Source organism: Saccopteryx leptura, chromosome 4, assembly GCF_036850995.1.
Source record: "Saccopteryx leptura isolate mSacLep1 chromosome 4, mSacLep1_pri_phased_curated, whole genome shotgun sequence".
Classification (NCBI taxonomy): Eukaryota; Metazoa; Chordata; class Mammalia; order Chiroptera; family Emballonuridae; genus Saccopteryx; species Saccopteryx leptura.
Window position 1 is genome coordinate 106,474,005 of NC_089506.1, and position 16,705 is coordinate 106,490,709.

Genomic DNA, 16,705 nt, shown 5'->3' on the forward strand with positions numbered 1-16,705 from the left:
GTTGGAACGCATAATTACTGCCACATGTGGTCCAAAAGCAGCTAGAGATCAGTCTCACAACAAAAAATAAATAGCTCAGTAAGTACAACATATCAATTTTACCAAATATCTTATTTATTCAAAATCATTTTAAGAACCATGAAGATTTAATAATATAAATAACCATATTAAATCTCACAGGCCTAAATTAATATGAATATAGATTCATGTATCATGTGATTAAAATGAATACTTAATATGAATTAATAAATACATATAGCATCCAATCAGGTCCATAAAGTGAAATATAAGCCAATCAAAATATAGTCAAATATGTCAACATATTTAAAAAAGTGAAGTACTGCTTTAAAATTTATTCACCAACACACTCTAAGGGTACAGATGCCACTGGTCAGGCTGCTATATATGTTATCAAGTGTCTTAAGAAGGTAATGTCCCCAAACCACTTAGCATTGCTTAGCTCTGGTTTTGATTCCAGTGTCTTCAACATTCATATGTCTGGGAGATTCTGTAAGATCTGTCTCAAGGAAGCACAGGCTACCATGTGAGCATCAGAAGGAAGGTGAGCAAGTGACTGAATCAACTTCTTGACAATTGTCTTCAAACAATGGTGGGCAGCATTCAAATCTCTGTCAAATTGCTGTCCTTCAATCTGTAGAGCCAAATGACTGCAGATGTTTCTAAACTCAACACTATCCTGAAAGGAACAGCAAACACAAACAAGCAATGAGACAGGTTATTGGGACATTTGTTATGCTTTGTGTACCCAGCTTCCATTTCCATCTCTTCTGCTGACAGCACTCTGATTTCTTCCCAAGAGAACTACTTTCCTCCATTCTCAGCCTGTGTGGTTTGACCAAAGCTGACCCCACTTTACAACTCTAGGGACCAGGCTGATCAAAGCACATCACGTTTCAGTCACTTGGATTGGTCAGCGATGGACAGGTTACCCAACACAGGTCAATAAACCACAGTTTCAGAATATTTGCTAGGCTGGGAAAGAGAGGCTCTCTTTAATGAAGACTGTTGGAAAACATGTTGGTATTATAAGGGGAGAATTCAAATGACAATGATGCCAACACAGAAAAAAAGTAGACCCAAGAAATTAAAAGAGACTGATTATAATAACAGTTTCTGAACATGGCAACTAAGCAGTATTTAACAAACCCCAGGACTTTTTGTCTATCTGAGTCAATAAATATTCCTTTTTACTTAAGCTATTTGAAGTTTAGTTTCTATTACTTGTTCCTAAAAGAGCTTTGACAAACACTAATTGCATCTGTTCCTATTAATCCATACTCACTGTCTTTAAGATTCTAATATAGAATTTAGGAATTAATGAACACGGTCTCAAGAAATTCCCAAGGCAAATTTAGAAAGAATAGTTCCCAAGTAGTTTAAAACAAGCAAGTAATTAAATAGATTTTTAATTGCCAAATTTTTTACATTCTAAAATACATTGAATGTACATAGTACACTGAAATTATTCCACATCATATAATTTATTTTTAAATAAATGGAAATGACTTCCCACAGACTTCTGGTTCTGGCAACATGGCAAGCTTAATTTCTCTAAAACCCCTTGCTACTGAATTCTAAATAAAATAGAACAAACATCCTTTCTGCATTTGCAGGAAAGTAATGGAAATCCCCAAGGGCCAGAAATAAAAGAAAAATAGATTACTTTAGCTGCCTGCCAATACCCATCAAGAAAAGAAAACTGGTCTCTCTTGAACTGGGTTTGGGATGAGGGCAAAGTTGCCCCAAGAATGTGTACCCATGGCCCTGTCCTACACAGAAGTTTAAGTTTGGAGTTGCCCTCTACACCATATACATGTTCTAGGAACACTAATGCTAAGAAATCAACTAAAAATTAGAACTGGGCTGAATATCCATGGACACAAGGCAAAAGCTAGCAAAAACCTATTCCACAGAACATGTTCACAACCATGTCCCAGTGTGGTATTCCCATAAAACTCTGTCAAAGGTAAATTCAGAATGTAAAATTTAAAATACAGTTCATTATGATACAGCAGATAGAATTCAGGACAATATTAAACTCCAAAACTTTTAGATATAAACTATAAACTATGCTTAAAATGATTAAAGGAGTCAAAAACATGTTTTAAAAAGCCAGTTTTGAAAAAGAACCAAATAATACTTCTAGAAATGACAATTGTCATGACATATTAAATACTCAATGGACAGTTTAAACACTTGAATAAATACATCAGAGGCTAGGATTAGTAAATGGAACCATAAATATGAGAAAACTGCCTGGAATAAAAAATAAAAAGTTAGAGACATAGGAAATATAAACAAGAGATTAAGCAACATGGATTACAGAATGATGAAGTACAAATACATTTTCAGGAGAGATGAGAATAATGGGTAAGATTATCTAAAATTGATCCAAAACACGAGTTCTTAGATTCAGGAAGTAAAACAAACTTTGTACAGAGTAAGTGAAATGTGGTACAAATCTAAACCCATTAAGGCAAAAGTTTTCTTAAAAGTAAAGGGGGGGGGGGGACAAATAGGTTTCAAGGAATGAAACAAGACAGCACACTTCTAAGCCCAACAATTGAAGATTAAAAAATAGAGAGAGAATAATATCTTCAAATAGCTATCAACTTAGAATTTTTTAAAAATCTAAGTAAACTATCAGGGCAAAATAAATATATCTTTGTTTAGAAGGACCCAAGGAGTTACTGTCAATAGACTCTTACTATCAGATCTTCCTAAAGATAATTTAGAAAGAGGAAATTTAATGCAGAAGGAAAGAATGAGAGACAAGAAGCAACACTGAATGAAGAAAACTAAAACTATGATATAAATCTAAAGAATTGATTGTTCAACACAAAAATTATAGTAACTGCCTGACCTGTGGTGGCGCAGTGGATAAAGCGTTGACCTGGAAATGCTGAGGTCGCCGGTTCGAAACCCTGGACTTGCCTGGTCAAGGCACATATGGGAGTTGATGCTTCCAGCTCCTCCCCCCCTTCTGTCTCTCCCTCTCCTCTCTAAAATGAATAAAAAAAAATTATAGTAACTAACTTAGGGTTTACAAAAGCAAAATGGTTCTAAAATGCTGAACAGTAGTAACTTGTAAGATGAAAAGATATTTTAAGGCACTGCATTTATTCAGACTTGTTAAGTATGCAGGTGAGGAATGTAAAGGTTATCGTTAAAGTAGAGAAAAAATACATAAAATTTCAGAATTAGCAGGGGGAAAGGTATATTAAAACTTTTTTGATCCTATCTATAAAAGGTAGAAATAATGAAATATACAAACATAAACTAAGGTAAATAGAAAGCACCAAACAAGACACATTTGAAATATAGTGATAACCAGATTGTATTTTAAAAATCTATGATTTAAGAATCTATAAAAAATTAAGCTAAGAAAAAACCAATTATAGACACAGACAACAGTACAAGGATTACAAACTGAATGGGGGTTGGGGAGGAAGAAGAAGGTAACAGGGGGATAAGTAGTGATAGAAGGAGACTCGACTGGGGTGATGAACATGCAATACAATACACAGATGGTGTGTTATAGAATTGTAAAAAATAAAATAAGTAAAATAAAATAAAAAACAAATGAAGTCGGGAAGTTCTGAAGGGGGAACTCTCAAGCATTGCCAACCAGACCAAAAAGGAGGATATTTAACAGGAGGAGGGAAAAAGAATTTATTTTTGCCCAGCAAAACACCTCTACCACTGTCAATTGTCACCTGGACCTCCTTAGCTGTTTGCCTTCAGGTTTGGGTTCCTGGTTACAGACCAGCCAGTGAGATGCCATTACCACCCTGAGTTCTACAAAAGTCTTTCCCAACTCTCTCCCCTGTTCTTTGGACTTGCCTGTGGTTCACCATAACTTACTTGTCCTGGATTGCAATTTTTTTGCTATTCCCAAATAAGCCCACTTTGCTGGTCATAAATATATATATATGTTTTCATATAGCAACACATTGAAAACTAAAAATACCTGAAAATTGAAAGTAAATGAATACCAACATATATTCCAAGCAAAGAAAAGCCAAAATAAAGTCAGAAAAATCATTATTAGGTATAAAATAAACTCCAATTAATACAAGAGATTATTCCCCCCCAAAATATATAACAATTATGTACTTGTGTGCCTAATATGATAACCTCAATTTACATCCAGTCCACAAACATAAAGACATTTTAGCTCAGCTTTCTCAGAAACTGACAGATCAAACAATGAAACAATCAGCCTGGAGAGAAAACATTGAAACACTAATCACAGTGTTGGTCTAATGGAGATAAGCAAATATACATAACGCTCAAAGATATATGAAATATTTATGAACACTGACTATATTATAATATGTCATAAATCTCAATGAATATCAAAAAGTCTGTGTAATACAAGTCACAATGCAAATAAATGAGAAGTCAATAACATAGATAACCTTTCCAAAACATGTATGACCTAAAAGCCTACTTGTGGAAAAAAAACAACTGTAATTTCAAAATATACTAAACAATTATGAAAATACTGTATCACAAAATTTGTGGGATGCAGCCCCAGGGAGAAATGCATAGACTGAAATGCTTACCTAACTAGAGGATGATCACTGAAAAACCATGAGCTAAGACTTCAACTCAATAATTTAGGAAAATAAAAATAAATAATTCAAAATAAAATAAAAGGAAAAAAACAACATTTTGTGAAGAACTAGTTTTCTTCTTATTCTGTATTGGAAAACAAAAAGGTATTCTTGTTTCTAATAAAAAAAAAAACCTGCCACTGGGGTGAGAAGAACCTGGGTTTCTGGCAATGTTTATTAGAGAACATCTTTCAAGAAACAAAACAGGCCCTGGCCGGTTGGCTCAGCAGTAGAGCATCGGCCTGGCATGCAGAAATCCCGGGTTTGATTCCCGGCCAGGGCACACAGGAGAAGCGCCCATCTGCTTCTCCACCCCTCCCCCTCTCCTTCCTCTCTGTCTTCTCTTCCCCTCCCGCAGCCGGGGCTCCATTGGAGCAAAGATGGCCTGAGCGCTGGGGATGGCTCCTTGGCCTCTGCCCCAGGCGCTAGAGTGGCTCTGGTCGCGGCAGAGCGAACCCCCGGAGGGGCAGAGCATCGCCCCCTGGTGGGCAGAGCGTCGCCCCCCTCGTGGGCCGGGTGGATCCCAGTCGGGCGCATGCGGGAGTCTGTCTGACTGTCTCTCCCCGTTTCTAGCTTCAGAAAAATACAAAAAAAAAAAAAAAGAAAGAAAGAAACAAAACACACACCTATTTTTTTTTTCAATTCAGCAAACAATGGCAGGAGGAGCCAAGAATGAGCTAGGTGCTGGGATGGAAGGCTAAACATGTTGCAGCCCCTTTACTAAAGGAGTAACGAGGTACCTCCTGGGGTTTTTCTCTTTAAAGCATTCTTGCTTCCCTGGCTTTGCATGTTGCTTGTTTTTGCTAAGAAGGTATCAAGGGGCTACTTAGATAGTATGTCCCACAGTTCATGGGGAAACCTATATTGCTGAAGCATGTTGCTTGGAAATGGAAAAGTAGAGGAAAAATGACTCTGGACTACTTCCCACAGATCCACATCAAGGGAAATTGTCCACTGGCTTTATAGAAGTAATCCAATTCTAAGTACAAAGTGGAAGGATCAAAGACAACATGCAAAGGGAAATTCAGAATAGAAAGAACCCAAAGATATGTGCAGACATGTGCTTATTAGCCATTCTGCAAAAGCATTCATCACTTGGAGAAGATTAAAATGCCCTTAAAAATATATTTGTGGGCCTAAAATCTGAAGTCAATTTCACATTTACTGTAAAGAATCAAAGAAGGCATCCTTTGGAGAACTTATACATATAATAAAATTCCACTGCTGGGCTGTACTGGTCCCTGAGGCCCCGGGTAAACTTCAAATCTCTGGCAAGCTTTGCAAAGTCTCTTTATTTTACTATTTTAGTACAGTGTTTTCTTTTAATCCTTTCTCAAATATATTAACAGTCAAAGAAAACAAATTAATAAGCATAGCTTTCCATGGGACTCTTAAGCCAGTGAAGGGAAAAATAAAGCAAGTGATTGCTTCCCTTCCTTTCTGGAAGGTCTGAAGGCCAACTATGGATTCAATCACGATGACCTTCCAACCAAATTTCTACTGATTCTGCTGTATAATGCAGGGCCACAAGACACAGGGTTGAAGCACAGTATAGTAAATGGCTCATGGGTTTTCAATAGAAATTCACATGATCAATAGTGATGATGATTTCACTTATGTGCTGTCCATTCAATGACAGAGCATATCCTCCCAGCAGCTTTTATTTAGCAAGTCCCAGATGCTTCCAGAAATGATGTAATATCCTTCCTAGGGATTTGAGCATTTTGCCAGAATTAGAACACTACAGCTGAGCAATCTAAAAGCAGTTTTGGAACTTTTAAAATTTTGTGTAATTTCAGAGTGTGGATATGAAATGTATTGATTGTTAGAGTGGTCCAAATTGATAGCCAGCATTGATGTTTTAAAGTTAGATGGTGATTCAACTAATATACTGGGATAAAGACCTCAGCTTGTTTGATACAGTTAAAAAAATCAGTTAATTTTATTTCAAACATGTATCAAGTCTTCACTATCTGATTGACTACACTGGATAAAGCCAGTAAGATATGGATTTCTTCAGATAAATACCCAGAATTAGAATTGCTGGGCATAAGGCAGTTTTATTTTTAATTTTTTAACCCTTTGAGTAGCACGGACGTTCATGTATGTCCTCATGCCTCCAGACCATCCAGAATATGACTGTACAAAAATTTTTATTTTAAAAATGCGTAAGGCAACATTTAAAAAAGCAAATGTATGTTCTTTTTGTTTCCATAAATTGGTTATCAAACAAACATGATTTTAGGTTAATAAAACTGTAACTGTACCTATTTTCATTTTTTGAAAAAACTCACTCCTGGTGGTCAGTGAACATGAAAAAACTCACTACTCAAAGGGTTAAGGAACCTCCCTACTGTTTTTCACAGCACCAATCTGACTCCCAACAACAGTGCACAAGGATTCCCTTTTCTCCACATCCTTACCAACACTTGCTGTTTGTTGATTTATTGATGATAGTCATTCTGATAGGTGTGAGATAAAAACACTAAATCAACACAATATATGGATCCCTATGTTCATTGCAGCATTATTTACAGTGGATAAGATATAGAAGCAATCTAAGTGTCCATTAATAGACTATTTAATAAAGAAGATGTTGTACATGTATATCATATAATGGAATATTTCTTGGCCATAAGAAAATGAAATTTTACCATTTGTAACAACATAGATGGACCTAGAGGATATTATGCTAAGTGAAATAAGTCAGAAAGAGAAAGAAAAATACCATATGATTTCACTTATATGTGGAATCTAAAGAATAAAATAAGTGAACAAACAAACAGAAAAAACTCAGAAAACAAACTGATGGTCGCTAGTGGGAGGAGGGTTGAGGGGATGAGTGGAAAAGGTGAAGGGATTAAGAAGTACAGATTAGTAGTTACAAAAAATCACGGGGATGTAAAGTGCAACATAGGAAATGGGGTCAATAATACTGTAATGATTATGTATGGTGCCAGGTGGGTACTAGGCTTACAGGGGGCATCACTTCATAAGGTATGCAAAAGTCTAACCACTATGCTGTACCTGGGACTAATATAAAGTAATATTAAATGTCAACTGTAATTGAAAAAATAAAAAACAAAGGCAGTAAGATATGGTACCTGGTCTCTAAAGAGTTTATAACCTCGTAAACGGAATGAAACAGAGTGTATATTGAAATGTCCACTGAAATGTGATGAGGGCTATGGGAAAAAACAAAACAAAACAAAAAGCAACCCTATATGGAAACAGACATTTCTAGACTCAATCTAAGCATGGCAGAAGGCTCACACAAAGCTCCTTCTGATGTGTAAATCCTTTCTACAGCATAGTTGATGCATGATTGTCCAACATTTTCTTGGCCACAATGGAGAAACTCATGTGCTTGGGAAGCAATCCATGGCTCTAGGTTTTAGAACATTTCTTCCAAATTTTTTGCTGAAATATTCCTGTGGCAGGCAGGCTAGTGGTTTGCTAACGGTGTCCATGTCCTAATTCCCAGAATCTGGGAGCATGTTACCCTACATGGCAAAAGGGACTTTATAAATGTTAGGTCAGGCATGCAGTCCCCAGGTCGCTACAAAGGTCCCTGAAATGCAGAGCTCATTCCTTCTTGAGCACTGAACTTGCCATCAGAGCCCTGGTTCTTCTCCTTTGAGGGGTTATCTGTGGACAAGATGTTTTATCTAGGGAATATTCAGTTTACTCATCCGTAAAATGGAAGCAATAATAGCTACCGCATGGAGAAATGTGAACATCAAATGAGCTCGTGGGTATGCAAACTTGTGGTATGTACTTATAAAGCACTCTATCAGCTTAAGGTGATGAGTAAAGTACTGTGTTAGATGGGAGGTCAGTAGGAGCAGAGTGGAAGAGGAGAAAAGTAAAAATAAAAAATGTCCATAGAAACTTGGAACCTAATTGGTGATATGAAACTATTCAAACTGTTCGGTAGAGATGTCATGCAGTATAAGATTATGGCTAAAATGAATGATTGGGCTCACCTCATATCCATTGCTGGCTACTGTAAAAAAAAACAACAACCCAAGACAAACAAAAAACAAAATAAATTTTGGTGAGCATGTGAAAAAAATGGAAGCTTTGTGTGCTGCTGGTAAGACTGTAAGACCATGCAGCCACTCTAGAAGGCAGTATGGGGTTAGCCCTGCTCCACCTCTTCTCCCCCTTTCACCCACCCCATAGACGAGGTAGGCTGCAGCAAACAGATGCAGTTGGGCTCTTTTATATCAAAACAGCAAAACACCAAAAAGGAAGTTGAGAGAGCCTTTTTCTTTCCTACTCAAATCAAACATGAGCCTTCCTGACACCCCATAACTGTGTGCCTTAAACCAAGTAGAAAATAAACAACATGCAGCCAACAATAAAAGTAAAACTGAAGTTAACATATGGTCCAACAATCCCACTTCTGCATATATATCCAAAAGAACTAAAAGCAGGATATCTAAGAGATATTTGCAAACCCTGTTCACAGCAGCACTACTCCGATAGCCAAGAGGTGGAAGCAGGTCAAGTGTCTGTTAACAGATGAATGGATAAACAATTTAGGATACAGCGACAGTAGAATACTATTCAGCTTTTAAGAAAGCCATTCTGACATATACTAAACATGGATGAAGCTTGAGGATTTATATTAAATGAAACCACACACAAAAAAGACATACACTACCTAGCCAGGTGGTGGTGCAGAGGATAGATCTGGGACCCAGGTTTGAAACCCAGAGGTCTCTGGCTTGAGTGCAGTCTCACCAGCTTGAGTGCAGGGTTTCCAGCTTGAGCATGGGATCATAGACTTGACCCCATGGTCGCTGGTTTGAGCCCAAAGGTCGCTGGTTTGAGGCCCAAGGTTGCTGGCTTAAGTCCAAGATCATTGGCTTGAGCAATGGGTTACTGACTTAGCTGGAGCCTCCCAGTCAACTCATGTATGAGAAGCAATCAGTGAATAACTGAAGTGCCACAACTACGAGTTGATACTTCTCATCTCTCTCCCTTCCTATATGTCTGTCTGTCTCTCTCTTTCTTTAAAAAAAGACAAATACTATATGATTCCACTTACATGTGGTATCTGGAGTAGTCAAATACATAGAAACAGAAAGTGGAAAGATGGCTGCCAGGGGCTGTGTGGAGGAGAAAATGGGGAGTTATTGTTTAATGGTTATAGAGTTTCAGATTTGCAAGATGAAAAAGTTGTAGAGATTGGTTATACAACAATGCTAATATACTTGACACTAGTGAACTATATACTTAAAATGGTAAATTTTATGTTATATATTTTTTAACATAACAAAAACATTTTTTAAATGCAGTTGAGGTCACCATGGTATTGGCAACCTTTGCAGAAAGGCATGGAGGTTTGGATGAGGCATCAGAGAAATGGTAGGTAGGGAGAACTGCAGAGGCTACAAGACGGGTAGTGTTGGGAAAGCAGTATTTGACTCATAGGGAAAAGAGATGGTCCCTGCAATTAAAATGAATAATACAAGCAAAGGCCTGATGTCAACGAGGGGCTGGGACTAGGAGGAAACCAGCCGGAAAAGAACAGAGCTTGGTGTTCTGAACCAGGATATAAGCTAGTGTGAAAAGCCGTGAGTGCCCCAGTAAATTCCCTGGAGACTTCTGAGCATGAGAGTACACGGCAAACCAGCACTTAAGAACACTGGTCTGATGCAAGAGCCTGAGCTCCTAGGAGGCACCAGGCTTCAAAGGCGCCTTATGCACCTTGTCTTCCCCAATGCTCTCAAGAGCCCATGAACAAGATGTGAAAAGAATTGCAGCTTGGTAACTTTAAATGATATACCTAAATCACTCAGCAAATGACTGACAGGGCTGGAATCAACCTCCCTTTCAAAACTCATGTTCTTCAAAGACCTGAGCCAAATCAGAAAGTGGGCCAGGTGCCCCAATGATTCAGAGAGCAGAGCTCACCGTCCAGTGTGGGAGACAGACTGGCAAGCAGGAAAGGCAGGCTGTAGATGCCACAGTAGGCTGAACAGGGACACCATGGGAACAAGCAGGGGAGGCACCAAAGTAGTTTAGGGAATGGAACAAAAATGTTTACACTGAATTGTTACCGGTTTCTTTTTTGGCCATATTCATACTGTTGTCTTATTTTGTTTTTTTTTATTTGTTTTGTTTTTTAGGTTAACTGAGTGCTGTACGTGTTACAAAGCTCAGGTTAGCTTTGGTCACATCTAAATTGAATATTGGCCTGTTGGTCCATCCCTCTTTCCTGTAACATAATTGAGAGGGGTTGGCCATCTGGAAAACATTCAAGGCATGAAACCTTCTGCACCCCATGTAAAGCCAACTCCTAGCTAATCAAAGACCTAGCTCTCCCTTCCTCTGCCCTGTTCTCTCCCGCCCAGTAAAAGGGAGGTCTCTTAGAAAAACCAGCACACTTGTCCTCTTTTAGATTATGCGTTGTGTTTATTAGGAATACACACATCTGGAATCCTTGAGCAACTGAAAATGCACCTGCAAAGTCAAAAAGAGGAATAAAAGTTAGGCTTTTTTTAGATTCCTACTGAAAATAAACACTCCCATCAAACTGAAGGCTTGAAGGCAAAATGAATCTGGCAGCAGAAGTCAGTTTCAAAGCTGGTTTTCTGAACAACAAATACCAATGGATAATAAATTCAAAATATAATATGACTTTATAGGCTCCAAAATGCAGACAACTTTTAAACAATCCACAAGGAAAGTTGTTGTTTCCTATTACATCACCTTCAAAATCACTCCTAGATCTACATGAACTATAAATCAGTTCATAAACCACTGGCTTTAAAATAAGTTGGTTCTTTCAAAAATAGTCACGCCTTGAGCTACATTCTCTTACAATGGCTTCCACAAACTTGTTTCTTCTCACGTTTGCCCCTTCACTCTCTCTAAAGTCCTCTGCAGAGAGCAGAAAGAACAGAGCTTTCCCCAGCCTTAATGAGCTTCAGTATGGCCAGCAGAACATTCTGCACTAAAGCCACACAACGCTGGGCTCTACAAAGGAACACAAATCCTCCCCCCGAAACCCTCACACACTGGATGTATACATACAATGAGAATGTTGTTTCTCTATTTAGAGGGATATTGTGAAAAATCATACTATCAGGAACAGTATGCTTCACATTGGCCCAACTTCACTTGGTTCATCAACATCTGGCTTTGAACTACAAATTCACAGGGCCCAGTGCAGTCACGTTACCTGAAACCCAGATCAGTCTCAAATAGATATGCAACTGCACATTAATAAAACACCCAATGAAGAAACAAAGTATCTGCCATTCACCATAAAACGTCTATCTCCACAGGAAATTAAACATTTTTTACTTGTGCTCTACCCAGCATCCACACTCACAAGTACAATAACTAAGGGTCCTTATGCATTTGCTTTGGGCACGTCACCATTTTCATTAGAAAAGTCCGTGAAAAGCACTTTGTGATGGATACAAGCACTTGATTCAGATATGTTTACAAGGCATAGGCAGCATTTCCACCAAGATGTCAAACATAAGTAGTTTTGTTTTAGGGACTTTCTTGTAATATCTTTTGCAAAATTTTCATTTCAGAAAGCTTATACGTCCTGGTTCTCATATCATTCAAGGAGTTACAAAGTATAATTAAGCTACTTCCAGAGCAGTCACTGAGCCTTTTTCTAATATATAAGCCCAATTTTGTCTCAAGTCAATATAACTCCCTTTGCTTTGGCTATTAATCATATGAATATGAGCGGGTTTTTTTCTTCAGTAGTGTGTGAACAATATTTGAAGACACAATTTCAAAATTTGCAGAAATTGGCTTCAGTGAGTGGAGAAAAGCACTCATCATCAATGTCTTCTCTGAGTGACTTGCATTTTGCAAAAAGCATTACAATGACTGTGCAACCAAAGGCAAGTTTTCAAACCACTGCTCTTGCTTTGTAGAATAAAAACAAACAAACAAAAACAGTGAGGACTACTGAACAGGATGGAATGATTGGTACCAGAATTAGCTAATTAAAACGGGCGACCTCACAAGCAAGTTAAATCTGCAATGTCAGGAAAGTTCTTCTGCCACTGAAAGCTTTGATTGGCCATAGTTTCCATGAAGCTTGCTTTAGAACAGAAAATTGGCAAATATCATTGGCCATAGTTTCCATAAAACATGCTTTAGAGCAGAAAATTGGCAAGTATTAATATTTTAATTCTCAAAGGAAAGCAGACGAAGCTCAATCAGTGACTTCATAATTGGCTGGTTAATAGTATCTATTTGAGTTGGTCATTTTGATAGTTTTTTAAATCCTAGCTTGGCTTCCTTCTGGTGTCCCACACATTTCTATGCTCCCTTTGGATGGCAGGTACCTAAAGCATTCTTGCTAGTATTACTAGTTTGACAAGGATTTCCTACATTTACCTGATACTTTTTGTCACTATGTGAAGCGGGCATCATGGAAGGATATACACAAATCACCCAGTGTTATGGACTCAATTGTGCCCCTGCCCCCCCCCCATGCATATGTTGGAAATCTAACCCCCTTGTGACTGTATTTTGAGATAGGGCCTTTAGAGAGATAATGTTAAATGATGTCAGAGAGTGGGGGCCAGATTCAATAGGATTGGTGTCTCTATAAGAAGTGGAAGAGACATCGAGATCTCACCTTCTCCACAGGCACAGAGGAAAGAACATATGAGGACACAGTGAGAAGATGGCTATCTACAAGCCAGGAAGAGAGCCCTCACCAGAAACCAAATTTGCTAGCAACTTAATTCTGTATAGGCTCCTAATATCATATAACACCTCCTATTTCATCAATTCTAAGATGCATATTTTTTCATATTTCAAAAATCTCTGAAGTGAGACTTTATCTTACAGTTGAAGGTCTATCATAATATAATTGACAGAATTTTTTTTATTATTTTTTGGAAGTATAATAGAAGTGCATTTTTACACGCAAGAGCATTGGTGAAACATGGTTATTTTTTAAATTTCTGAAAGGAGTGGAGTAGTGCTTCGCATCTGGAGGCATTCTAGTTTCCCTCTCCTATGCACATATTTGGCAATATTTGGTTTTATCAACTTTGGGGGGAGGAGATATATGCTGGTGTCTAGTGGGTTGAGGCCAGGGATGTTGCTAAACATCCTATAATGCACAGGACAACCCCTCTACAACAACTGTCCAACACAAAATGTCAATAATGCAGAGGTTTAGAAACTCTGGTGTAGAGTAACACTGCATATTTGTATGTATGACATGTGTTTGGTTTTTAAATCAGTCTTTTATAGTGTATATGCAATCGAATACATAGCAATTTTTTTCAACTTTGGCTTATAAAGCAAGAATAGCAATTCTTGAGAAGTGCTCTAGGCTTTCTTCATCACTCCTCCTCATTTCCTTCTGCTAGACTCTCAAGGCGAATGAATGAAGCAGTGTTCCAGGTCAAAACTGGAAAGCCAGAAGGCCTCTGAGAGATTATGACCTTAAACCAGTTAGGGTTAATTAATGGCAAAACCAAGACTAAGACCAAGACTTAAACCCAGACCCCCAGATTTTCTTGATTCCTCTCAGCCTGGGAGGCAGCTGCTCTGTTTTCTGGTTAACTTGGTTAACACAGTTGGGTACCTTTAGAGGAAAATGCACCCTACAAATATGAGCTGCCTGCCTGACCTGCGGTGGCGCAATGAGTAGAGCGGTGACCTGCAATGCTGAGGTCCTCGGCTGGAAATCCCGCGTGTCAAGGCACATAGGAAAAGCAACAAGCAAGCAATGAACAAGTAAAGTGAAGCAACTATGAGTTGATACATCTTGCCCCCCCACCCTCTCTCTGTAAAATCAATAAATAAAATTTTAAAGAAAAAAAAATAAACTGCCTGACTTAGCAGGAGGTTAGCAATGGTATTCACATTTCAACACCAGAGAGCCAGCCGGCTCTCACCCTACTTTATGAGAATTCAGATGAACTCTGTAAGGTCCCTAAGCTCTGTGGGGAACTGTATTTATACAAAAATAACTGTGATTCATAAGTTTGAAAGAACTTTAAATTACTGTAAGTGATTTTTGTCATACAAAGAGCAGTGGGGACTTAATACTTGTATTTAAGGCTCTGGAAGAAAGGTTATGAATTTGGAAGGGGGAGTAGGAGGAGCTGTCCTGCATTCCTAGAAACTGCACCTGCGGAAAAAAGGCTTTCAGCAGGAGCAGGAGTTAAGGAAGGAATTCCAGAAGCAAAGGCTTCTCTGTTCCCTAGTTAGCCCGCCCCAGGTGGGCAACCTCTACCCCACCCCGGAGTCCGCTGCCCCAAGTGCGGAGTCCAAGGCATGTCCCCAGCCCCTTCACTCTCCCTAGGGCTGAATCGCAGTGGGCAGCCCAGCTTCGGATCTTGTGACCGCACCCCTTCTCCATCCGGGCCCGCAACCCTGGCCTGCAGGGGGACCCTGCACCCGAGGGTAATGCTGGAGGCCAGACTCACCTTCAGGTGGATGGGGAAGGCCCGACCCTGCTGCAGGGGGCCCAGCAGCGTCAGCTCCACGCTGACCAGCTCTGAGGTCGAGTCCACTACGCGGGCCAGTGCGCTGCGCATCGCCATCCGGGCCAGGGTGCAGGGTCTGCGGTCTTGGGAGAAGGGCAGCAGCTCCGCGCCCCCCTCAGCGCCCCGCATGGCCTCCACCTCGGGGGAGCTGACCCGGGACCTCTTATTCCTAAACCCTCTGCCCCCGCTACCCTCCTCCTCCCACCCCAGCCCGGGTCCCAGCCCCGCCTGGGCCCGCTGCGGTCCTGAGCGATGTGATGGGGCGACTGCCACGTGGTCGGGGTTACGCGAACTCCCAGGGGCGCCCGGACCGTCCCCCCAACCCCACTCCTTCTGCAGGAGTTGCAGGGTCTGCAAAGCCACCATTTGGTGGCTAATGGAGGCCACTAAGGGCGCGGAACTGGCCATCGCCTCCGCAGCCGGCTCTGCGCCCTCCGCGCGCAAGTGGAGCAGCGAGCTGAGGAGGCGGGGGCGGGGTGCGTTTGGGGTCGCCAGGGTCACATTTCCTAACCCAAGACTCCTGAGCCTCCCTGCTTCTCGATGTGTGAGGCCGGCCCCGCCCCTGGCCCGCAGTCGGTGACGTGCCCTGGCCAGTGAATTCGCTTAAAGTCTGCATCACCTTGTTCAGACGCAAGGCTGCTTGAAGTACTGCTCCTCGTGCACTTGAAAACCAGCCAAAATTTTAGCCTTGGTTCTTCCTCCTCTCCAGGGTTTTGCTGGGAAAACGTGCGGCTCTGTGTAGACGCATCTGTCTGCAGCATTACCCTGCCCCCATCTCCTCTGAAAGATGCCTGCCAGTGACCATTCACGCCCAACGGGCTGGAGTTGGGGTGAGCATAAACGACCCTCCCTGGAGTGTGAAGTAACAGAGAAACGCTCAGGAAAGAAGATTGTGTCTGCTCCTCCTCCCTCTCTTTCTCAGCCCTAGGGGACTTTTCAGGAACTTGGAGTATCCTTATGGCCTCTAACCCCCAAACAAAAGAAGGGGACTTGTGTCCCTGGAAGTTCTGCAGTTCTCTGCGTTGCCCCCTGCCACATGTGCCCAGAGAGCCTGACCGCGGAAATCACATCAGGTCGCAGACCTCGAGACCTGTGCCTGAAGTGACTCAGGGAGCTGGGCCAGACGCTGCCCTGATGAGGAGCATAACTGGTTTTGTGTGAAGCGCCCGAGGGACTTAGGCAGCAGAGTTTGAAGCTAAATCCTTTTAGGAGCCATGAATCCAGGGACAGCTGTACAAATAGTTGCCGGTTTTAATTAAACCTAACTTTGCTACTTCCTTAAGTTAGAAAAAAGGACTGGAAAATTTATGCTTTGATAGATTGGAAACTATTGGTGTGTAATTACACTAAAAAAAAAAAAGACATTTGAGAAATGGTTTGGAGGCCTGTCTCAGAGTATCATCCTTTCCACTTCCTTCCTGCGTGGGAAACCGTTCCGATAACCTAACAACACAGTGAAACGGGGGGCAAGGGTGCAGGTGACAGACAAGTGAACCCCAACACATCCGAAGGATGGGATTCCATTCTTCCTTTAAAAGGAAGGGTCCACCCTTGGCGCTGTGGAGTGAG

At 40.5% G+C, this 16,705-nt stretch overlaps 1 protein-coding gene across 1 annotated transcript; it reads right to left on the reverse strand.

Annotated features, from left to right (window-relative positions):
• Positions 1-380: 380 nt before the first annotated feature.
• DLEU7 (deleted in lymphocytic leukemia 7) lies at positions 381-15,544 on the reverse strand. Its single transcript, XM_066383756.1, has 2 exons — positions 15,077-15,544; positions 381-697 (listed from the first exon to the last, which is right to left on the reverse strand). The coding sequence occupies exons 1-2, from the start codon at positions 15,542-15,544 to the stop codon at positions 491-493; spliced, it is 675 nt and encodes a 224-aa protein (XP_066239853.1). The 3' UTR covers positions 381-490.
• Positions 15,545-16,705: the final 1,161 nt, after the last annotated feature.

Excerpts from the sequence above, each read along its gene's own strand:
- DLEU7 (XM_066383756.1), bottom strand. The coding sequence starts at position 15,544 with ATGGCCAGTTCCGCGCCCTTAGTGGCCTCCATTAGCCACCAAATGGTG. Across the intron at positions 698-15,076 it reads CCTTCCCCATCCACCTGAAG|GATAGTGTTGAGTTTAGAAA; the intron begins GTGAGTCTGGCC and ends TGTTCCTTTCAG.